At 42.7% G+C, this 24,579-nt stretch overlaps 1 protein-coding gene across 1 annotated transcript; it reads left to right on the top strand.

Moving 5' to 3' along the window:
* The first annotated feature begins 9,156 nt into the window (after positions 1 to 9,156).
* On the top strand, positions 9,157 to 21,192 carry CD200 (CD200 molecule). Its single transcript, XM_065399620.1, has 5 exons — positions 9,157 to 9,222; positions 10,755 to 11,090; positions 18,784 to 19,089; positions 19,620 to 19,765; positions 21,088 to 21,192. The coding sequence occupies exons 1-5, from the start codon at positions 9,174 to 9,176 to the stop codon at positions 21,190 to 21,192; spliced, it is 942 nt and encodes a 313-aa protein (XP_065255692.1). The 5' UTR covers positions 9,157 to 9,173.
* Positions 21,193 to 24,579: the final 3,387 nt, after the last annotated feature.

Genomic DNA, 24,579 nt, shown 5'->3' on the forward strand with positions numbered 1-24,579 from the left:
TACAATTTTTGTAATCTTGGATGCTTATTTTAGGCAGGGTTTTAGGAGATGGTTTTTCCTGCCCTGGTCCCTCTCTGTCCCAAAAACAACAACAAAAAGAGCACAAACAAAACCTCCCCCCCCCCCCAGATTTAAAAGTATTTTTTCCCCTTATTGGTCCTTTTTGTTTAGGTGCCAACCAAGTTATTTAAGCTTTTTAACCCCTTACAGGATTTTATGCTACCCTTAGCTGTATGTTTATAACAGGTGCCGAAGAGAACGTTACTCTGGTAACTTTACTGTGGCTTGGGTGAAATGAGTTCCTGATCGCATTGTAACTCTTAGCCAATGTACATCTCAAAAGCCACAGTTGGTACTGATTGGCACCCACTTCAGTCATCACAGCAGTGATGCCAAGGACTGAATCGACTTAAATAAATGCCCCTTTCATTCCTAAATGGGGGCTTCCTTGATCAGGGTGGCAGCACATTGATGGGTAGGGTTGCAGCTGTGTGGGACATTTAGCCTGCTGTTGCAAGGTGCAGACCTATTGAACATAATTTTTTTAAAGGGCCCTGGTGTGTCAGCTGCTCTTCTGGTTAATGATGATTAAAAGTTTCAGGATAGTGGAGTTCATTATGGAGTTACCCACCTAGCATTTTTCATTTCCTCTGAGATCAACTTTCCCAAGGTCCTGAAAATGTATTCTCTTTGCTCCTGGCCAGCACTTTGGAACAGGAAACAGAGAGGCAGCTCCACAGACTCCTTCCAAAAAATTACACAATGCTGAGTGACTGTTGGGACAGGACACAAAGATATGTCTACACAGCAACTAGACACACGGGGCTGGCCAGTGTTAACTGACTCGGGCGTGGGCTGCTTCATTGCTGTGTAGGCTATAGGGCTCGGTCTGGAGCCCAGGCTCTAGGACCCTGCAGGGTCTACACAGCAATGAAATAGCCCCTCAGCTCAAGTCCACAAGCCAGAGTTGGCTGGCACAGGCCAGCTGCGGGTTTTTCTTCGCTGTGTAGAAGCACCCTAGGTGTTTAGTGGGGTCAGTATAGACTTGATGATGTACTGGAAGGAGTATCAGACCTTGCCAGGAGTGCATGACTGTTCATGTCCACAGGCTGATGACCTGTAAAAAGACACAAACCCTAATCCTAGTACAGTTACTGAGATAATTCTCTAGCCCAAATGGCAGCTATTTGTGCTTTCAGAACAGAGGAGCTTTAGTTCTACTTTGATTCCTTTTGATGACAATGAAATGCATGCAGCCAGGCAACGTCCTGCCAAGTAGGATGAATTTCAGCAAAGCTCTAGATCTTTACCATAATAAGGAGTATTAACATGTTTATTCAAGACTTGTGTAACCTGGGATCAGACATGCTCATTGTTGCGAGTTGTCACTCTAGTCCCCTGTGGTGATGAGGGAAGTTGTGATGGATCAAATAGATGTGGATTTGTCAGCATGCAGGAGGTTAAGATGGACAAAAATTATCAGAATCAGGATCCTTCCTGCCATGTGAAAACAACCTGACCAGCCTTGACAGTCAAGCTGAGTCAAGTCAGGTGGTAATAACAGCTGTTATAAGTTGTGCTATGAAATCATTAAATACAATCTGTAATGGGCAACAGAGAGCACATACATCTAATGTCCTTCCTATATTTCCTTCATCCAGCACTTCTTTACCAGAAGAAGAGGCTGGTATGGGGAAGGAAGCAGACGTGAACTGAGATGCAGAGCTGCATTTGGGGTTTAACCGCTTCTCTGCTGGATCCTCTTCCTCGCACCTCGCGTGGGACTGACTTAAATGGATGGTTTCATTGGCTGTATCATTAGACAGTGCAAATATCTGCATTGGCATTAGGTTTGCCCACATTTTTCTGGTTGAATGCTTCTTGAAAGCATGTGTGTAAAATTTTTGAGTGCCTAAGTCCCATTTTCAAAAGCGATTTAGGCACTTATGTGCCTAAGTAAGCATTGAAAGTCAATAGGGTTTCAGTTTTTAAGTGCCTAAGTCATTTTTTAAAATGGTGCTCTTAAAAATTTTATCCTGTTTTTAACGCTGGAGTTAGACAGGTGTAGTACGGTTATCATTTCTTTCAGTCCTCTCATTACTCAGAGTAGTAACCAAGTGCTTTGTCCAAAAGGTTGAATTTTGGTTTGTAGATTTTGATGGCAATAACAAAGGGGCTCATTTGGCTTTCCTAAGGCATAAGCTGACCCTGAGCCATCAGCCATCAGAGCATTCTGAGGTAATCTATTTTTGATCCACTAAAACCACAGGTAAAAAAACACCATGCAAAGCCTTTTTCCTCTTAAAAACTGCTTCTGTCAGTTCGTGCCAACATATGTATCACAGAGGAAACCACACGTCTGCCCCCTACATCTTGTTTTCTGATAGCACCTGCCACCTTCTGTGTGGTATATGAAAACAAAGAACAAGAAGCCTGGCTAGAAAGATAATAGCCATTGTGGTAAATGGGAATGGCTTTGAGGAAGTCCATGTCTGAGAAATGACTTCTAACATTTAGAAGACTGGCATATCCCAGCCTGTGACCCTGGTAAATGGCTAAGTTCAGAGAACGCAAATTGTGGACAGTGGCTAGCAAGGCCAGAATAGTGAAATGCAGTGTATTGCCAAGTACAATGGAAGTCCTAAACTGCCCCAATCCAGTGTAGTTTGCAGACTGCAGTTCTCATAGGGCAAACCTCTCTTTGTTGAGTTAAAAATAATTACTTCCATGAAGAAGATTCCACTGTCTCCAAAGAGCTCATCCTCTATTATGCAGTATAACTGTATAAGACACTGTCCTTAAGGAACACATGCTAGGGATAGGAGACAGGACTGAGACTCAAGAGCTGGGTTTTCATAGATTTTTAAGGTTCAAAGGGATCATTGTGATCATCTAGTCTGACCTCTTTTCCTGCCTCTGCAACTGACCTGTGTGACCCCAGACCAGTCACTTGAACTGTGCCTCATTTTCCCCATCTGTAAAATGGAGTGATACTTACCAAGTCAGTGAAGTGCTTTGAGAGCTACGGATGAAGAGCTTTATATAAGAGCTAAATATTATAATGAGGTAATTTCCTGTCTTTAAAGATATTGAGTATAATTTTACTTGGCCTTGATTAGCAGATCACCTCAGTTAAGCAACAGATTTCTGATGGCCCCTTTAAGTGATCGACAGGTTCGGTCTTGAGTACCATTTGTCCCTGTTTAGTTCCTATGTTTCACAAAATATCTATCAGCTTTAGCCCTTCTCCTCAGTCTCCTACGCCAATCTTTGAACATAAATGGATATTGAACCTACCTCATTTTTGGTAGGCAGTTCCCCATCCTTTCAAAGAATCTCAGCAGCTCTGGAAAGCAGGTAGTTTCTTCTTTTGGATTCCTGTTTTAGTTGTGTTTTCTACCTGGAGTTTTGTGAATCAAAAACCTAACAGGCAGGTGGAATCACTATCTGACACCATCTGCACGCGCACCCAAATTCAACATACCAAATCTCCACTGCAGATAATCTCTCTTGACAAGTGGGGGTGTGAACAGGAAGACAGAGGGAGGGATTACTGCTGTCACTTCCTGAGATGCTGGAGTGAGAGAGAAGCCAGTTTGTTGCTCATGGCCTTGACCTCAAATGAGGAGAAGTTGAGTTGTTACTGGGATGTGAGCGTAAAACATCACCGCTGGGTTTTCTTACCAAGCAGACAGAAACCACAGTCTCTGGTTACCCAGCTTTTCTTAGAAACGGAGCGACAAAAGTTAGTTTAAATAAAAATAAAAAAAAAGGCAACAAAAAACCAAAACCCACCATCAATACTGAATCTTGGATATATTTCATTTTTGCTTTCTTTTTATGATTCCATTAGGACAGCAGCACAAAAACTCTCCTTGCTTTTCTTTGCTCAGAGCCAATAGAGTTACAAGAAAGAATGAGATCTCTGAAGAATGGAGGAACCTGAAACTAAATCTGTCCGAGGGAGAATTCAGGGACCCAGTGCTTCTTAAATAAGCCGTTATAACATAGATATATTGTTTGGGGGGGGGGGGGGGAGGGAAGCCGATAAGACACCAGTGGTGATGCAATAGGCATGAAGCACTGCAGCAAGGTCACCTGAAATGCAGGTCTAACTAGCAGGCAGTGGTTAACCAAAGAACTGACTTTGTCTAGAGATGATTTCACAGCATAAGCTGCAGGGTGCACACTTGTGGCTTTACAGGTGGACATGTTGCGCTGTGAGAGATGTGGCAGCTAAGCAACTTCTCTCTTAGTCTTTATTTACATTACACTTGCTAACTGTGTGTTAACACCTGTTAATTAAGACTGTAAATTGTAGCCTACTGTGACAGAGGGTTGTCACAGTTCACGCTCCCTGGTAGCATGGCATGGTTCTACAGGCACCCACCCCTCCATTCCCTCCAGATCCTTGCAATAATTTGCCCATAGGCCAAAATAGTTCAGTTCCTCCTTGTGGGATTTTATTTATTACGCCTTTCCGAAATACAGACACTTTGGTCTCCTTATCCTGGTCATGCTGTAGGTCTCCAAATCCCAGCATGGATTTAGAGGGATTACTATGATACTACAGGTGCTTGCACGCATTGGGTCTACCAACAATTAAGCATGACATTAAGGACCTTCATTTGGATACAGGATTCTTCACTTCTTCCTGTCCCAAGCTGTTGTATGGGTTTGCAGTTAAATGGATGTTGCGCCTTGCTCTAGGAATGGCTGAAATTCTGTGGTGGATGAAGTGAGAGCCTTGTTTTGAGTCCAGGTTACTGGCAGCTCCTTGAAACAAGGCAATGAAAACCCATAACTCTCTGCTTCATGAAACATGTCTATGCTGTACGGGTACAAGAACTGAGCCTATAATGTATTTGAATGTGGCTATTTGTTCGGAGAACAGATTGTGATTTTTTCCTGAAGTTATTTGTTCTGCAATATTTTTCAGCAGTTTCATTCATGGCCTGGGTTGCTTCGATGGGATGGTTCACATGAATCCCACGGCATTGTTACTGTTCCAAGACAGGGTGAGAATAAGTCTTAAGTCTTCTGTTGAGTTACTTTGAACTGGAGAGAGAATCTAGGTCATTATTAAAAGGATTAGAATGTTTAACTGCATATTAAGTTAGGATAGCAATAAGAGTCAACATGTTGTTTCTCACATAGTGGCCCCTGTCAAACTCTTACAGCTTTGCCTTTGCCTAGTTATTACCACAGTATTCCAATGAATTAGGGAATATAGGCTTCTTTGTACCAGTATAAGGAATAGAGTAAATCAGTGTTGTAATAAAACAAACAAACAAACAAAAACAGTCCAGCTACAATATCTATCCTTTACCATGATGTTGAATGGTTATTTTTATTCTCCCACAAAAGTTTATTTACTCTGGGTGAATAACATTTTGTGAGGCACTGACGGCGGAAACTATGTATTTGGGTTGGTATTACTACTGCAAGTCAGGGGGTTCCAGCATCTATGCTTCCTGCAAATAACAATTCAAACTCTGAATGGTGACCTCGGCAGAGTTTTAACACATAATAAAATGAAGTTCCTGTTTTGATCACTGGATGGTGCAGTTCAACTGGAGAAGTGTCAGTTAAATATTGAAGAAACTGCGTTAGCTAAGCCTGAAATGAATCTGGGCTTTTCTCTCTACAGAGCTGTATCCCATTAGTGAAAAATATGGGAGCTAAGGCCAGACCTGATGCAAGTGCATGCAGATTCTTTGACTTCAGTGGAGCTGTGCTGGCTTAACACAGGTATGAGAAATTCTGACGCCTTGAAAAATTACAAGTTTGATATTTTGTCAACTACTGAATTCACCTGTTCAGAACTACAAGTTTTTCCTGTCACTTGGGATCAGTATCCCAATGTTTCATTCTGCAGCTAAAGCTATCTGAATTTCTAGCATCTGGAAAATTGTTCTTGTGAGATTTCCAGCACAGTCTTTCTTCAATTTCAAGTACTTCATATTTTTGGTCGGGCCAGAAACATTGCACCAGGAGAACAGTTTCCTAGCAGCAATCAAGCAGCAGAGTGGGACACTGAAAATGATAAATGTAAAAAAAAAAAAAAAAAAACCACACTGTCAGGACCTCTTTATTTAAAAAGAAAAAAGGAAGTATGAAGACATGAAATGATTCAGGTTTCATTTAAAGTGGCAATGAAATATTGAGAATATGGTTCCTTCTTAAATCCAGGCCAGATTACTTGTTCCTGGTAGTAGTGTGATGTGCAGGTCTTACAAAGACACCCTAGGGAGCATATTTAGGTATTCATAAAACAAGCTGCCTATTCAAACCCACAATAAAAATGTTTTTTCTAATCATATAGTAATACTGATACTTAACCCTTTACATTCTTTGAGCATTAATGAATTAATCCTCAGAGCGAGAGCTGAGAGAACAACAGGAAATGTTTTTGTGAACCTTTTTGAGAATTTGGAATAATATTTTGATTTGGGCCTGCTGTTTTTGTTTGCCTTTCCCAAATATTTGTGCAACTCAAGGATTGTTTGAATATTCATACAAGGACCATACATTTCAGGCCCGCATCTAAGATTTGCTTAATAAAAAAACAATTTTTTGTGTGTGCCATAACGCTTTATAAAAGGTCATCCAGTCAGGAAACTGAAACAACACCATGGGATTCAGGTAACCAATTGAAGTTTAAGAAGCAAATTCTGAATAGAGAGTAACTGAGTGAACTCTCACTTCAGGCTGTTTGTGAGCAATCTACAGGCTAAGATTTGCTGACTTAAGCTACGAAGAATTTGCATTGTCAACAAATTAATACAAATAATTATCTGTTTACAGACAATTGACAGTGAGAATAGTGGACTAAACTAACCAAATGAAGAGAACTCTAAGTTCTACTCACAACATCCAATGATGTAGGTTTGTATTACTCCTGTTGCACAGATGAGGAAATTGAGGCACAGAGAGAATAAGAGACTTGTTTAACACCATCCGGAAAATCAGTGGCAGGCCTTGAATTAAAATTTGGGAGTACCTAGCTGCCAGCCATGTGGTCAGTCTACTAGACCATGCTGCCTCTCTTAAGTTTTAACTATCTTTTATGTGTGTCCTGAACCATTAAAAATTAGAATAAGAACTATGGCCAGAATTGTCAAAACGGCATGGTACCCACCATTACAAGCGAGTGAACCAAAAAATGAAAAAAAAAATCATTTTGAGTAAAATGAAACATTTTATTTTAATTGAAACCGAACATTTTGTTTGGCTTTTGAGTTTAATATTTATACAAAATTGCAATAAAAATCCTGAACAAAAAGTGGCATTTTCTTTTTGAAAATGTGAAAATGAAACATTTTGATTTTTTCTGATTTTTTTTTATTTAATTTAATTTTTTTTTAAACCAAAATTAGTCAATCAATTTGACACAAATTTGCGAAATATTTTGGTCAACCCAAAACTGTATTTTTCAGCCAAGAAAATGTTTTGGACAAAAAAATTCACCCAGCTCTACCCACAATCTATACCACATTGTCAAGAGTTTGGCATCCACTGTGTTATGTTGAAAGCTGTTGTATGAGCACTTAGGAAATTCTGGCTTTTTTCTTTAGGTGCCTGCGTGGGAGCAGAGCTCTTTTGAAAATCTGACCCTGAGCTTTTCTGAAAGTCTAATATTCTGTCTTCAGGATTTTTCAGAAAGTATTACACAGAGTTAAACTTCAGGGCTATTGTATATAAAACTCTGATAAGTAGGTGCCAGTAGTTGACTTTCAAAATTCAAAGAAACAGTATCATACAATTTTGTAGTAAACAAATATAATGTACACAGAAAATGTTATAAACAGTATTTGGAATATTCACTAGTGTTCAGTATTCACCAGTTCTCTTAGACAGTGTTGCCAACTCTCATGATAATTTTGAGTGACTGGATTTTGGCGGGGGCTAGAGCCCATCTGACAATGACATGAGACACTCCAGACCCCAGGAGAATTTGAGCCATGCTGGGGAGCAAACCCCCTCTGAATGGCTGCCTGCCCTACTTGCCAGCTTCCTGGGCCAAAGCAACCAATCAGCAGCTACAGGCAGAGCTCTCTTCCTCTCCTCAGCAACCTGATGCCATTCTCATGGGTGAGGGGGAGCAGAACAGCTCCTCTGTCTCCTCTCCCACTCTCTCTCTGCCCCCTCCCCCATGTGAGCAACAGGGATGGGATGGCATCTCTGCTCCTCCCACCTTGTAACACCCGGCCTTTAAAGGGGAGTAAGAGACCCTGCTGCATCGCCCAGGCCTGGTAGGCTGGGGATGGGGGTGTGAAGAGCCTAGGAGGAGCAGAGGTGAGGCTGGGAACAGACCCGAACCAAAGACTGGAGAGACAGGATTGTTTGCTGGGCAGAAAACAGACAAATGTGGGGTTGAGCGCTTCTGCAGTGGGGGCCAAAATCACCTTAACCCAATAAATTTGAGGGAAGGGACAGCATTAATTTTCAAAGGGATGGGGAGGAGGAATTGGAATATCAATGGACAGGCCAAAAAACACAAGATCATCTTTTTTGAGTTTGGCAATACTTCCTGCAACACCCCTGCTATTCCCATTCACCTTAATCCTGATTTCCAACAAACCCTCTCTTTTGTCTTTTTAACTCTCACTCTGCTCTGTCCATACATCTCCTTCAAGACTGACACTATTCTCGGCTATTCCAGCCCATGTTTCTCCCCTGTAGACACTCATGTAGAATTATGGAGTGTTGGGACCGTGTTGGAGACCTTCAGAATAATATTCCTTGTTATCAACTGGCAGATTGAAAATTAGATCCCACAACATGCATCTGCTCATGTGACATCTAACCTTTCCCTTTCCCAATATCCCATCTTTTGGTTCTCCTTTATTTGTAGCCAGATGAACACACATACACAATTGCATTTACCTTTAAATTTCCATGAGTGCAGATGAAAGATCATCCATATTAGCTGCCAATACTTGTTTTTCTGAATTAAAAAGCAGCAGTAGTCATCAATCTATCCAGGTTTCAGTGGGAATTTCTCATAACTGCTCTGCAGAAGGAAATGTGTTGGTATCACGGAGGGGAAGAGTCTAATTATATAACTTACAGTAGATGACGATGTCCCTAAAGGGAGTAGTGTATAAAAAGGGAAGTTCAGAACTGAATGCCTTCTGTTGCCTGCTCATCTGGTTGATCTCACAGCTGAGATGATATTCACATGCATTTTCTTCTCTTGGATCTGGGCGATGGCAGCAGGTAAATTTTCTATTCTTTGGCTAAAATTGTATGTGAAACTTTGTTGACCAAACATCCTGCTAACCTGGTGATGTACAGCTCTTATAAGATCTTTGCAGAAGCCCTTGCTCCTCATTTACCACCCCCTGATTAACACCATCAATGATATAACACTTCTGGCCAGACGCAGCTGTATTGTGCTTGGTGACGTGACCTTGATAGAAGCTGAAATGAGCTTGATAATGCTTCCTCTACTGCCACTGCATTATTCATGTTTCTAATTTATGGATAGTGTCTTTAGTTTGATATAAAAGGAGTGTATCCATTAGCTTGAGGCATGTGTACATATTTATTTAAAAACTACAATAAAGCAAATCAGCCACCTAAACTGTGACTTGCTTTCAGCTTATGTTACGACAGAGATTTTTGGTTATGCAGTGTAAATGGATTCCTTCTGGTCAGGATGGGGTTGTCTGTAATGACTGACATACAGGCTACTTGATCCTTGCCACGCCGCCCTGTGTGAAGGAAATATAGCCACATCGTACTGTGGGACAACCTTCTACCTCTTCAAGAACACTATATGTAGTTTCTCATGCCGAAGCAGCAGTTAATGTATAAAACACTATTTTCAATGCGGTGCCTGTCGTTGCTGGCATCTTTCTTCACATGCTGATGTAAACCAACCAAGTAATGTTAACTTTGGCTGTGTGAGAAAATTGGTGTTGAGTGAAAGATTAAGACTGGAAATCTCTCACTTGTCGCCTTAATGGCATTTCAACCTGCTTCTATTCATTTAAAGAGAAGGAGGACAATAATTTTTCATGGAGAGCTTCACTCCCATGATTCTCTGGCTTAGAGAGACAGGTTTTCATGGGCATGTCCCCTTCTAGCTGATAAGTCACCAATACTGATTCTCAGAACATTTTATTCTATGAGCCGTCAGAAAGGCTAGAAGGTGGCTAGTGGTCCATGGACTGTGGTTGGAAAATAAGTTATAATTGAAGCATTCACTCTAAACTTCAGTCTGACTTGACCTAACCTTTCTGGTCTCTGATAGATGTGTATGTAGGGGATGACAAAATGTGTGTTAAGGGCAAGGTCGGGGGCTAGGGCTTTGTTAATTCCCTTCCAATTGGACAGATGTCCATAGGGTCCAGAAAGCATTAGTATAGTGGAACTGCTCATTAGCTTAAGAGTAAGTGTTGTGTGAGTCTTTAGTACAGATCGAGCAGACAAATGTCTTCATCAGAAATAACATAATTGCCCTTGTTCTTTTGATCTGAACTGGCTTTCTTGCTGGAAACTTTAGCAGACAGGCCAAGGATTGAATGGGCTGGGAGAGTTGCTTTATTCATCATGGTGAAGTTTAATGTCCCAGTGTGATTCACAGGGAATCTCTTTATGGAAGGTCTGAAGGCAAAGCATGCTAAGAATTCTCACTCAGAAGTTGCAGAGGGGTGTTGCCTTGGTAAATAATGGAATCTCTGTTTAGAATGTGCCATGAGTGGATGAAAGGGAATCTCAAAATTATGTGTCTGGTCTGCCCACAGGCTCACTGCAGGTAGTTCATAGGAAGGTCCAATCGTCCAAGACCGGAGAAAATGTTACTTTCCAATGCCAGCTTGTCATGGATCATGAAGTGCTGCAAGTCACCTGGCAGAAGGAGAGTGGAGAGGGCAAAGGCAACATAGCAACCTACAGCAGGATTAACGGCCACAGAATCCTGGGTAACTATAGCAGCCGTGTGAACTTCACCCAGAGCGAGCTGACAGTCTCTGCCATTACTGTTCATGCAGTCACCCTGCAGGATGAAGGCTGTTATAAATGTATCTTCAACACGTTTCCCATGGGATCCATCACAGGCAGGACGTGCCTCAAGGTTTACGGTAAGACCTCATCATCACAAAGCGGGGCTTTGACCTTTCAGAAACTCCAGCCCTTTCCTAGTTTGTGATTGTCTTTAGTGGCAGCGCTGGTTAAGCTCTTTCTTTCTCAGTGGGAAGGTGACCTAATTTTCCCTTCCTCATTGGTTTTTACCTCTGAGAGGGAAGCAGTGGTGAGCAGAACTGTGTGAATAATGGATTGTTTCAATTCACTGGCAATTAAAAAAAAAAAAAACCAAAAACCAAAACAGTTCGGGTCAAACCAAATTTTTTTTGGCAAATTGTAAAGTAAAAACAACAGTTCATTTGGGGTCAAACAAAAAGTTTAGTTTTGACAACATGTAAATGTTTTGTTTAAAAATTGACCATTTTAAAATGTGTTTGATTGCTTTTACTAAAACAAAAGGAAATTTTGACAGTCATTTTGAACTGAAAAACCAGGTTTTGTTTAGAAAGTCAAAACAAAAGATTCAGATTTTTAAAGGTGTTTTTGTTTGTTTGTTTGTTGTTGTTTTGTTTTTTACTAAAACACTTCTGGAAAACTGAAGGAAGAAAAACCAGGGGGGATTTTCTTCAGAGCACTCAACCCTATATTCTGTGTTGCTCTGATCTGCCTGTTAGCAAACTTCTCCTTTTGAAAAGTATTTATTTTCTGTTAATGCACGTGCTCTTGGGAGCATTTGTTTCTGTGGTTTCGGTCATAATGTATACAGTGAAACCTCACCATTGTTCACTTCTCTAATTGACAAACATCAGTGTTTGGAGTTTCTGAGCAGTATCTGATGGTTTTGAACAAAAATCTACTGGCTGAATGTTGTTGATTGGTCTCATATAAGCGAGATGTCTTTGTTTTTAACATGATACTACTACTTTTACATAAATGGTGAAGGGTTGTTATAAATAAATTAAACAATACTGGTTAAAATGGATGATGGTGGGTCTTGCCGTATGGAATGAGACTAATAGCCCTTCCATGGTAGCTGGTAGCAGATTCTTCAGAAGAAGGTATAAAATCCATATATGCAACAATTACATCATAATATGTGTTTGGGTTAGGAGAAATCTCCCCACAAGCACTTAGTGGTTGGTTTGTGAACCAGGAGAGTTGATATCCCTTTAAAATCTTAATTTTATTATTGTGTAACTGAGGAAACTTTTATATTAGGAAGTGACCAGAGATGTCTTAATTATGTGGGTGCCAAATGCTAATTATAGTTTGGGGATAATTACATGTCTCATTCTTACTGGAATCCCATGTTTCTTTTTCCCCACACTAACTAAAAGCTAAGGTTTTTGTGCTGAGAACTTAGTCAGAGGATACATTCTGGGAAATGTGTGACAGAAACCAGGGCCGGCTCCAAGTTTTCTTGTGTCCCAAGTGGCAAAAAAAAAAAAAAACCTGGGGCAGTGCAATCGCGCCGCTTCACTCTTTGGCGGCAGTTCGGCGGCGGGTCCTTCACTCCCTCTCTTCCTCTTCGGCGGCACTTCGGCACGTAGCGGAAGAGAGGGACTGAGGGACTTGCCAACGAATTCCCGCCGAAGACCCGGACATGCGGCCCCAATAGCGGGCAGAGTGCCGCCCCTTTGTATTGTCCGCTACAAGCACCTGCTTCTTTAGCTGGTGCCTGGAGCTGGCCCTGAGAGAGACAGGCCGTGGCTACACTCAAAACTTCAAAGTGCTGCTGCAGGAGCGCTCCCGCGACAGTGCTTTGAAGTGCTGGTGTGGTTGCTCGCCAGTGCTGGGAGAGAGCTCTCCCAGCACTGCAGGTATTCCGCCTCCACGAGGGGATTAGCTGGGGCACTGTTTACACTGGTGCTTTACAGTGCTGTAACTTGCTGTGCTCAGGGGGGTGTTTTTTCACTCCCCATAGCGAGAAAGTTGCAGCACTGTAAAGTGCCAGTGTAGCCAAGCCCACAGTCTGAGGGCCAGAGGTTGCACCCAAGTACAGGAAAGGCAAATTCTGCTCCCATGTAAATGATGGCTTTAATGATGGAATTATAATGCGTGGAACTGCTGAATCAGATCCCAGCTGCATTAACTTGGCTCTTTGTTCTCTAGTGAATGGATTGAATTCTGTAAAGTTTACTGCATGTGGGTCTTTCAGATGAAACTGTAAAAGCCCAGGTCCTGACTGATCTATGTGGGTGTTAAGATTCCAAGGCGTTCTTAATAAGAGCAGGGATTTGTCCTGATACCGGTGGCCAAAATTCTTTCTCTCCTCACACTCCTGTATGTAAACCTTACGGTTATCATCATCTGCTACAGAAAGAGCTGCATTTCTGAGGAGCTTTTTGTATCCAATAGCGTTTATAAAGTACTTAGGGATCCTGTAGGGTGAGATAACAACTAATTAAAAAAATAGCAGTAGGGATTGTGTTATCCTGGTTGGTGGAACGTCACCCTCACAGAGTAAATATTGTTCTACATCACTCACTTGCCCACCCTGTGAAGGAAGAGGGGTTTGAGGCTAAACCAGCAGGTGACTGTATTAAAAAGGATGTTGGAAAAGACTCTAGTTATGTTCATAGGGCCACTGATCTAGGGCTGGCAAATACTGGCTATTGTCCAGGCAGTTTACAAGAACACTTAATAATTCCAGACAGGAACAGGCCAGGGAGTGGTTTGTTTTAAATGTTTAAACTTTCTAGGTGCTCAAATAGGACTGTAAGACATCTCCTTATCAGGGATGTTAGTTATTGATGGACCATACACACAAGAATCTTATCACTGTTTAATACATAAGGCAAACGTACCTTTTCTGAAATATATAAAATAAGATTTAGCATTTGGATGGATTCCAGATCATATCCTAAGATCTTTTCCCCTTGTTTCATATCCAGTGCTATCCTCAAAAAATATTTTGCGCACTCTGTCCAAATAGATTACAAATCGTTTCCCCCAGCACAGGCACCTCATTTTGCATAATTCATTTGTCTCTGTCTCAAAGCTAGTTAAAGCCCTGATTTATGTATTTATTCTCATTGCTATTAATTGGGGGTTAACATGTTTAAAAAGGTGTGTGTGGGGGGGAGAGTATTCCTACTCTCTAGGGACATGATATGAGAATGGCCCCAAAGGCTTTCTGAAACCCTCAGTCACTCACAGCAAGGTGCAAATCAATTTATGGAGATCCCAGCTTGAACTGAAATTGTCAGTTTACTTGCCCTGGAGGGGTTGGTGGGGATTACAAGAGAGTTTACCTTCAAGTGATTACCCGGTAGTTATGACCTCTATATTTCATATATGCGTTATTTCCCGTGTTGCCACCGTAACTTCTTTCTACCTGTTTAAGGGAAGTGAAGTCAAATCAGGTGGTGTATACCAGGAAGCATAGATACGGGGGAATGTATGGGTTTTCAGGTGGGAATTTCAAAGCTGCCTTGCTAAAACAGGAGGGAGAAACCTTGTGAAAATGGTAGTGTGTAGGAGACACTTCCTTAGTTTAAAAAACGTCCAAGCATCCCCTCCAACATGTTTTTTATTACATGATCTCTTTCAGAATTAAAGATCTACAAAATATTACTAAAGAAGAGTAAATAGAAGTTGCTGAAGATTAAATCTGAGGGAGAGAAACAATTGTTAACTAGTGGCTAGTTTAGGGAGAATCAAGATTGGCCAGTTTACAGAATCCTTTAGGAATTTGTTCCCGTGTATCTAGATATGTTATAAATAGCTTACACATAGCTGGCACCAGTCCTCTGAAGATCTCAAAGCATGGTGGATAAGTACTATCCCTATTTCATAGATGGAGAAAGTGAGGCGCAAAGAAATTGAGTTACTTGCCAAAGGCCATGCAGTGAGTCAATGGCAGAGGCACTCCCAATTCCTGTCTACAGCCACTAGATACAATTGTAAACCCTAAAATAAGACCCAGTCCTGCTCTCATTTGAAGTCAGTTGTAAATCTTCCACTGACTTCAGTGGGATCAGGGACAAGCCCTTAGAGTAGATCATATTCTTTATATCTGCGTGTCCTTTTTATTATTTAATAATAGACAAAAAAATTAAATATAACCAAAGTTATTAAGTGTTAGTAAAGATGAATGAAACATTTTTCATCCTCTGTATATTGGAATTGGAGAGCTAATTAGGCAGAGAATTGGTGAGATCAGCTGTATAGGTCTTCTGTAATGATCACTCTTTGTTCTAATATGGGTAGGCAGAGGACGGTCTAGTCAGAATTGGAAGGAAATGAGATTTGGGACAATAGTTCTATTCCATGCTGCCATTTACTTGTATGTCTACACAGGAAAAAAGTACCCGTGGCGGCGAGTCTCCGAGCCTGGCTCTACAGACTCAAGTTCGCGCTATGGCACTAAAACTGGCCGTGTAGACTTCCCTACCCCTTCCTGGGGCGCCAGAGCTCGAACTCCAGCCTGAGCCGTAATGTCTAGGCAGCTATTTGTAGCGCCGTAGTGCGAGTCTGAGTCCACAGCCTGAGGCTGTGAAACTTGCTGCCACCTTATTTTGCTGCTGTGTAGATGTATGTGACTTTAGGCAAGCTCCGATACCTCTGTGCCTCAGTGACTGCTCTGTGAGCTGAAGACAGTCACGCCTACCTGACTTGGTAAAATGATTTGAAATGGGAGGTGCCATATAAGTGCCATGTATTCTTATACATTCTTGTAAATGATTCTTTGCTGATGCTCCACTAAAGCCCTCCCAGTGGAACTTTGCAGGAAACATTGGCCCATGTGATCTGTGTAGGCTTTGCTTCACTGTTTCTGGATGTCACAATCCAGTATTTGAAGCCGATGCAGTGGGCGGAGGTAGTCAAAAGCTGTTATTTTTATGTACCCTGTGAAAAAAAGAAGAAGTTCAAAGAGTTATTTGTGAACCGAAACAGAATGCTCTTTGTGAGACTGAGCCCTTCGATTTCCAGACTTACATGGGAGTCTTTGAGAAGTTCCAGCTGAAATCCCCATTGGCTCTGACCCTGCAGTTTTAAGAAAAACGCTATTGTAATTTATCAGCACTATCAGTTGGGTAATGTGACAGTCCCTCTCTTGATCAGTGATGCGGGGAAGTGAGACGCTGATGGTGAAGTCTCATGAGCAAGCACAACCACCGTAAACAAATTAAGTATGACTTGGAAAAACTACTCATGCCATACAATCTAATGTACGTGAAATTCATTGTAGGGATAGAGACATAAGATAAAAAATAGGATCAGCTTAGTGTTCCCCTCCAGAATGTCTCTGTCTCCAGCTCTGAGTATGGAGTGGCCGTAGCCTCTCCATTATTAAGGTTGCCACATGATGTCCTAGTTTTGCCCTCCTACCACTATGGCTTGGAAAATTCATCCATGAATGTCAGGTTCATATTGAATGGTACGGGTATCTGCAGGAGGCAATATAAACTTGGCTGATCCCACACTTTCCTTTAAGTTACTTTCTTGTCTGTTCCATGAATATGAATTTTTAAGAATAATATCGTCATTTACCAGTGCAAGAGGAAGCAATGGTTTATAAAACACTCATAAACCTGGGAATTTCCAAAAATAAAAATGTTTGTTTAAAAATTGGTACAGTTGCTAACGATGACAATGAAGTTATCGATCACCTCACTCACAAGCACCGCACTTCGAAGTGAGGTAATGAATAGTTCATCACAGCATAAAAGTTGCCCACAGCAGAACTCTTAGCTCTGACTCAGATTAAATTAGAGCTGCTGCGGCTGCAATTACCTAATACTCTGGTCAAGATTTTCAAAAATAGGTGGCTACATTTGGGCTTCTAATCCCATATTTAGGCTCTAACCCTGCACAGATGCCTCATTTACATGAGTGGTCGCACCGAATGTCATGGAACTATTCACATGGTGAAGTTACGTGCCCGCATAAGCCTTGGCAGGATGGGGGAATCTGAATCAGTGAATTGGTTTTCACCAGTGCTGAGCACCTATCAGCTCCTGTTGAAGTTAATGGAAGCTGCTGCATGCTCACTCAGCACTGGTGAAAACCAAGCCCCTTAGGTTTCTAAATCCATATTTAGCCACCTAACTTCAGGAACCCATTTTTGTAAATCTTGTCCTTAATAATAATAATAATTAATAATCTCTACATGTAAACACACCCTAAATGTCATGTAAAAGAAACGGGAAAAAAATGTGCACATTCGTGACATACACTGATCAGCTGCGGGTACATGACCACATAAATATGTTATCATACATTGATTGGAAGTTGTCTGTGTGGGGAAGCTTGCACTACTTCTGTATAAACAGAGAACTTCAGTTGCAGGGCTGAGAGCCCCAGAATCTTTCATCTAGCAGTAATTCCCCTTAAAAAATTAAACAGAAAAGAAATAGAAATCTGGCTGAATGGAGCTGATCACTAATTTTAGAGCTATCTGATTTCTTACTTCCCAAGGACACCACCTGCTGCTTTTTACCAACTCTTTAGCACTATTGTTGAAATCTGATAATGATGTTATTGGGACTTGGTCTGTGACACCCACGTTTCTACTCTCCCCGCCTCTGATTTGGCTGCTTTCTTCTATGATGAATGTGGGAATTTTGCTAATATTTTTATTATTCCTATGCATGCTTCAGATTCCCTCTGTGGTTTAAATGGCTATGTACCGAGCACAAAGAGTTTAAAAAGCTGCTTTTGAGGCAGCGCAGAAGATATGAGGTGTTGGGTCACCTATCTGTCTGGGGTGGTCATTTAAGGACAGGCTGAAACCGGCCCATGTTAGTGGAGGATCCAGGAAAAAATGTGGATAGATAGAAGCTCTTACCCATGAGACAGATAGACAGACAGAGAGGGAGAGACAGAGCCAAGATGGCTTCTACAGCAGCTTGGCTGGTTAGAGCCCTGACACTGGCCAGTCTGAACTCTGTGTTGGCCTTTGCATCTCTGTACTAACTAACTATAGGACCTGGTAACGCTGTGTTCCAGTTGGCTAACAAACCCCACTCTGTTTTGGAAAGACTGCCTGAGATCACTGCAAATACTAGCTGAGGTGCATTGATCCCAGAAGAGGACAAAAAGACTCCTCTTCAGAGACCATCTCAATTGGACTTGTGAAGCAGAGCTCACGGTGTGAAACAGGCGTGCTGGAGCCCAGAGGCTCAGGCTATGTCTACACTAGAAACGAGACAGTGGCACAGCTGGAGCAATGCAGCTATAGAGCTGTAGTGTACACACAATACAGTGACAGAAAGGGTTTTTCCTTCCCTGTAGTAAATCCGCCGCTCTGAAAGGCTGTCTACACTGGGGCTTAGGTTAGTTTAACTATGTCTCTCGGAGGTGTGAATTTTTCACACACTGGAGCAATGGAGTTGGACTGACCTAACTTTCCTTGTGTGGACCAACCCTCAGCCTTGGAGCCATTGAGGCTGCGTGGGATACCCTTAAGGAAGAGTGGGATCCCCCTGGAAGTCTGGCGCACTGAAGGGGTTTCTCTAAGGGATTGTTTAAAAGCTATGGCATAGTGCAGATCCTGTGCCTCCATGACTACCTCATTTTGGCATCGTTGTCTGACGTTTTGAAAGTCCACATATCACACGCTGGGCCCTGTCAGGTTGAGACAACAGACAGCACTGAGCAGTAAAACCGAATGCCGTGCTTGTTCTCTTCAGTCAACAGCAGACATAGGCACCAAGTTCCTCTTTGCTGAAGCATGCTCACTAAGCTACCGTAGTGAGAGAGCTGCAAGTGTTAATAATGGGTTTTCCTTCTTGTGCTTAACAGCAATATCGGAGCCCAGACTGGAGGCCAAGCTTGTGTCCAGTCCAGACAGTGGTGAGGAGAAGGTGCTGGAAATAAGCTGCTCAGTAACAGGGAAACCAGCTCCAATGATCAGCTGGAACCTGTCCCATCGCCTTCAGCAGGAGCCAGGACAATATCTCATCAATCACTCAGACCAGACTGTGACTGTTATCAGCAATTTCACACACGTCCCCTCCAGGATTCACTGGGAGAACCCAGCTGGCTGTGTGATCCAACATCCGCTCCTAAACCTGACGCTGACTCTGTCCAAGGATGGGCAGGTCCAGGGTGAGTGTGAGCTTGGAGTGGGGAAGAGGAAAAAGGAAGCTGTGTCCTCTGATACAGGAGGGAGAAGAGAAAGAGACAGTTCAAAGGAGGGGAGCCAAGGGCAGAGGAAAGGGAGGTGACCCCAGAAAAGCTGGAAGAGAATGATGGAACTCTTGGTGCAGGATGGAGAGAGGACAAGGATCTTTAGGGCAGCTGAGAGAAGTGGGGAGGTGGGTCTGGTACACATGGGAGAGAGAGAAGAGTGACTGGTGCTGACGCTCACCTAACACCAGGCCACAGAAATAAAATGGCCCCCATAAAAACCTTGGGCACAAACTGTTGTGTATATAAACAGTGCATGAGGCCCTAGTGAAAGGAATTTTGTTTGGAAGTGCCCCTCGTATATGCCGCTGCATGTGGCCCCTCTCCCTTCTCTGTCAGACCCCTGTACCCGTAGCCTTTCCTTTTCCTTCTTTCCCTTGGAGAATGGTGAAGGAGTGTCTGACAGATAGTGGCAGCCCATGTTAAAGGCTTGCTGATTTTCCCTACAGGCCAATCAGCAACAGTCGACGCTGTAACAATCTACGTATTGGTTGCTTTGATTCCCTTGGGGTTCTTGTTCATCTGCTTCTGCATCTTGTTCATCCGCTGGAAGCGACAACACCAAATGGATAGAAACAAAGCTGATCTATGTTGGGTGAGTCTTCCCAAAATACCTCTCCGGGGGCTGGTCTGTGCTCGTAAACACATCCATGGCTGCTTCACACTGGACCCAGACTTTAAACATTGGGCTTGTTAATAGTTGTCAAACTGGCCTCTTAGTGTTTTGTGATTCCTGTTTAATCTTGTTTGAGAATATGACAATGCTGCTGTAACACAGTCAAACTCAGGCTTCATTCTTCGAAGGCACAGGATTCTTCTGATCCTGATAGTACAGGTACCTGTAATACAGAGCAGAGAGAGACTCAGGGGTCTGTAGGGAACAGGGCTCAAACTAAAATGGCCCAAAAACAGTTTAACATGGCTGAACAACTTGATTAAATAGCCTAATAACTGTAAGCCACGTGGCCTAAGCCTTTTGGCTCCTTTACAGGGCTCTGTGTCCATGGCTTGGCCTAACGTAGAGTTAAACAACAAACTGAAACTGTGTTTCTGTAGCCACATATTCCTAATACTTTGAACCATTTTATATTCAGGCAATAAATGTTTTAGAACTCTTGAAACCATAAACTTATAGTACACACCTGTAATGCAGAGCAGAAGGTGACTCAGAGATCTGTAGGAAATAGGGTTCAGATTAAAATAGCAGCCCCTGTACCCGAGCCAGGGTAGGGAGTACCTAGAAATTACCCCATCTATTTGTGTGTGTGTGGCAGAGAGAGGTGTGGGGAGGTAGGTCCAAAAATTCAACCACTGTGGAAATTTCACTATCAATGGAAAATCATAGCACTTCCTTTTGTGCATGCCTTACACTGCTACTTGGTTCTTGCCTATTACCATTCATTTTTATATCTAAGCATTTTGAAAAGGGAGGGTGAATATCATTAACTCCATTTTCAGGTAGGGAAACCGAGGCACAGAAAAAGTTAAGTGACTTTCCAGAGATCATCCAGATCTGACTCCGTCCGTATCCACCCGTCTATGATGCCTATCGTGGTGGAAGTAGTGTTTTGAGAAACAAAAATGGAAATGGTTTAGTCTGATTTACAGTATGGTCCTTAAACAATTTTCAGTACAAGATCAGGAGAACCACTGCTGGAAAATACTTTTAGCAACAGCTCAACATTGTAGAGAAAGCAGCACTGTGCAGAGAGGCTAAGATTAAAGATCATTTGTGGAGGCTGTACTGCTCTAATCTCTGGAGTCCCATTGGTGGAGCCATGCAGGAGAACCTTGTCCTCCATTTCTGGTTCAGGCAGAAGCAGTCCATCAGCACACAAGGCAGTCAGCTTTGCGCCTTACTCCAGCACTAAAATCATTCACTTTTTTTTAAAAAGCCATGTGTTTCTCTTCTGCCAGGTTCTTCCCTTATGCACCAAGGACATGAGGCATGGACAGTGCACAAAAAATGATAAACAAGGCCCTGACAAGCTTCCTCCCTTAAAAGCCCTCTTGGACAGATGAATGCCTGGTGTTGGAAGAATGTTGCCGAACAGTGGTGAAATGAAAACAGTGCTGGGTTTGGATGTGTGAAACTGATGTCTAGCTGTACTTGTAACATCTCAGACTTCCACATGAATCACATTACGTGCAACTTGCCATGTTTTATACAAAAAAAAAAAGAAAACCCACAAAATATTTTTATATCTATTTATGTTTGAATAAATGAGCCAATAAGCGTAGTTGTATATAGAATGCAGTAGGTATTTATATGAGACTGTTAAATTATAGTTTTGTAGATCTGCACAATAAAATGCAGTTTTGTATTTTCTGACATCTTTGTATTATGGGTATTTTTTGTTGTTGCTTCTAATGCCACGAGCCCCAAGGCTGTTTCTTTGAGGCCTGCAGGGCTGTGCTGGATTTTATGATGCTGGGAGTCTTGAATTATCTGCAAGAGGGAATAGATAAAGCATGAATTAACTTTGCAGTGGATACACCTCTGAGAGGTGCTGCAAATACAGTGATAGACAAAGAACACTGAGAGGAACCAGCAAAGCAGCAGCCAATGGTGACCCCCATAATAAGCTTCTGTAAGACATGGGGACTTGAACCTAAAGAGATAAACCCAGAGGCTGCAGCAGGGCCAGTAACCACCCTGAGAGACTGGAGCCAGGAGCAGACCTTAAGCCACGAACCATCCGTCACGGGAAATCTGTTAACTGGCACTAACAGGATCTTGGGGCTTTTCCTCCCCTCATCCCTTCTCCATTCCCTGCAACTAACTTCCCTTTTTTCTGCAGTGTCCTGCTCTGACCATGTCAAGGCTGTATCCCCACTTTGAACTTTAGGGTACAAATGTAGGGGCCTGCATGAGGACTTCTAAGCTTAACTACCAGCTTAGTTCTGGTCTGCTGCCACCATTCCCTTCCCTGGGAAGCTTTGAAAAACCTTTCACCAATTCCCTGGTGAATACAGATCCAAACTCCTTGGATCTTAAAACAAGGAGAAATTGACCCTTCCCCCTCCTTCCTTTCACCAACTCCTGGTGAATACAGATCCAAACCCCCTTGGATCTTAAAACAAGGAGAAATCAATCAGGTTCTTAAAAAGAAGGCTTTTAATTAAAGAAAAAGGTAAAAATCATCTCTGTAAAATCAGTATGGAAAATAGCTTTACAGGGTAATCAAACTTAAAGAGCTCAGAGGACTCCCCTCTGTCTTAGGTTCAAAGTGTAGCAAACAAAGATAAACACTCTAGTAAAAGGTACATTTACAAGTTGAGAAAACAAAGTAAATCTAAGACGCCTTGCCTGGCTTTTACTTACAATTTTGAAAATAAGAGAGACTTGTTTAGAAAGATGGGGAGAACCTGGATTGATGTCTGGTCCCTCTCAGTCCCAAGAGCGAACAACCCCTTAAAACAAAGAGCACACACAAAAGCCTTTCCCCCCCCCCCCCCAAGATTTGAAAGTATCTTGTCCCCTTATTGGTCCTTTGGGTCAGGTGTCAGCCAGGTTACCCGAGCTTCTTAACCCTTTACAGGTAAAAGGATTTTGGAGTCTCTGGCCAGGAGGGATTTTAGTACTGTACACAGGAGAGCTGTTACCCTTCCCTTTATAGTTATGACACGCCCCCCAAATCACAGATAGTGTTGGACGTTCGGTTCCACACTGGCTGTGATTTCTTCCTGGAGTTCTAGGAGAAAACAGAGTTAACAAGACACATGTACCTTTAGACATACTACTGATTATATAAAAATTAACAATATGTTTCATTCCAAGAACAATTGTTAACCAGTTAACTCTGGGAAACTTTCCCGGGAGAGTGCATCAGCCACTTTGTTAGAAGCTCCCGAAATGTATTGTATTTCAAAATCAAAATCTTGGAGAGCTAAACTCCACCGAAGAAGTTTTTTGTTATTTCCCTTGGCAGTATGAAGCCACTGTAGCGCAGCATGGTGTGTTTGTAGTTGGAAACGCCGTCCCCAAACATATGGGCGTAGCTTTTCCAGCGTGTACACAATGGCGTAGCATTCCTTTTTGCTGATTGACCAGTGGCTTTCCCTCTCAGACAGTTTCTTGCTGAGAAACACGACAGGATGGAATTCTTGATCCGGTCCTTCCTGCATTAAAACTGCTCCTACGCCCCGCTCGGACGCATCTGTGGTTACTAGGAACGGTTTGTCAAAGTCTGGGGCCCTTAGCACAGGGTCAGACATGAGTGTTGCCTTAAGCTGGTTAAAGGCCTTTTGACACTCATCAGTCCACTGAACTGCATTTGGCTGTTTCTTTCTGGTTAGGTCTGTCAGCGGGGCGGCAATTTGGCTGTAGTGTGGTACAAATCGCCTATAATATCCGGCCAAGCCTAAGAAGGATTGGACCTGTTTCTTTGACTTTGGAACCGGCCACTTTTGGATAGCATCCACTTTGGCCTGTAGGGGATTTATAGTTCCTTGACCCACCTGTTGCCCCAGGTACGTCACTCTGTTTTGGCCTATTTGACACTTTTTAGCCTTAACAGTTAGTCCTGCCTGCCGGATGCGCTCGAAGACTTTTTCCAGATGCTCCAGGTGTTCTGTCCATGAATCAGAAAAAATGGCCACATCATCGAGGTAGGCAACTGCAGATTCTCCCAATCCCGCTAAGAGACCATCTACAAGTCTTTGGAAGGTGGCGGGTGCATTTCGCAACCCGAAAGGGAGTACATTGAATTCATACACCCCTGCCTGGGTGACGAAGGCGGACCTTTCCTTAGCAGGTTCATCTAGTGGTACTTCCAGTACCCCTTGGTTAAGTCTAAAGTAGAGATGAATTGGGCATGTCCCAATTTCTCCAATAGCTCATCTGTGCGTGGCATTGGATAGTTGTCAGGACGAGTTACAGCATTTAGCTTACGGTAGTCCACGCAAAAGCGAATTTCCCCATCTGGTTTGGGAACTAGAACCACTGGAGATGCCCATGCACTGCTAGAGGGGCGGATTATACCCATCTGTAGCATGTCCTGGATCTCCCTTTGTATAGCAGTTTGGGCATGAGGTGACTCCCGGTAGGGTGGGGTTCTAATTGGGTGAGCATTACCTGTGTCAATGGAGTGGTATGCCCGTTCGGTCCGTCCTGGAGTGGCTGAGAAAATCGGTGCAAAGCTTGTGCACAGCTCCTTGATCTGCTGTCGCTGCAGACGTCCCAGGGTCGTGGAGAGGTTCACCTCTTCCACGCCACCATTCCTTTTTCCTTCGTAGTAGACACCTGCAGGCCACTCCGCGTCATCTGTTTCCTGGGCTGTAAACTGGCAAACGTTTAATTCTCTGGAATAAAAGGGCTTTAGAGAATTAACATGGTATACCTTAGGCTTTATGTTGGAGGTGGGGGAGGCTATGAGATAGTTAACAGCTCCTAGGCGCTCCTGGACC

This window comes from Emys orbicularis, chromosome 1 (assembly GCF_028017835.1).
Source record: "Emys orbicularis isolate rEmyOrb1 chromosome 1, rEmyOrb1.hap1, whole genome shotgun sequence".
Lineage (NCBI taxonomy): Eukaryota > Metazoa > Chordata > Testudines > Emydidae > Emys > Emys orbicularis.

What these genes read in the sequence shown, in the direction of transcription:
- CD200 (XM_065399620.1), top strand. Translation starts at nt 9,174, where the DNA reads ATGATATTCACATGCATTTTCTTCTCTTGGATCTGGGCGATGGCAGCA. An exon ending in GATCTGGGCGATGGCAGCAG is followed by an intron (nt 9,223 to 10,754) that starts GTAAATTTTCTA and finishes GTCTGCCCACAG; the next exon opens with GCTCACTGCAGGTAGTTCAT. An exon ending in CAAGGATGGGCAGGTCCAGG is followed by an intron (nt 19,090 to 19,619) that starts GTGAGTGTGAGC and finishes TTTTCCCTACAG; the next exon opens with GCCAATCAGCAACAGTCGAC.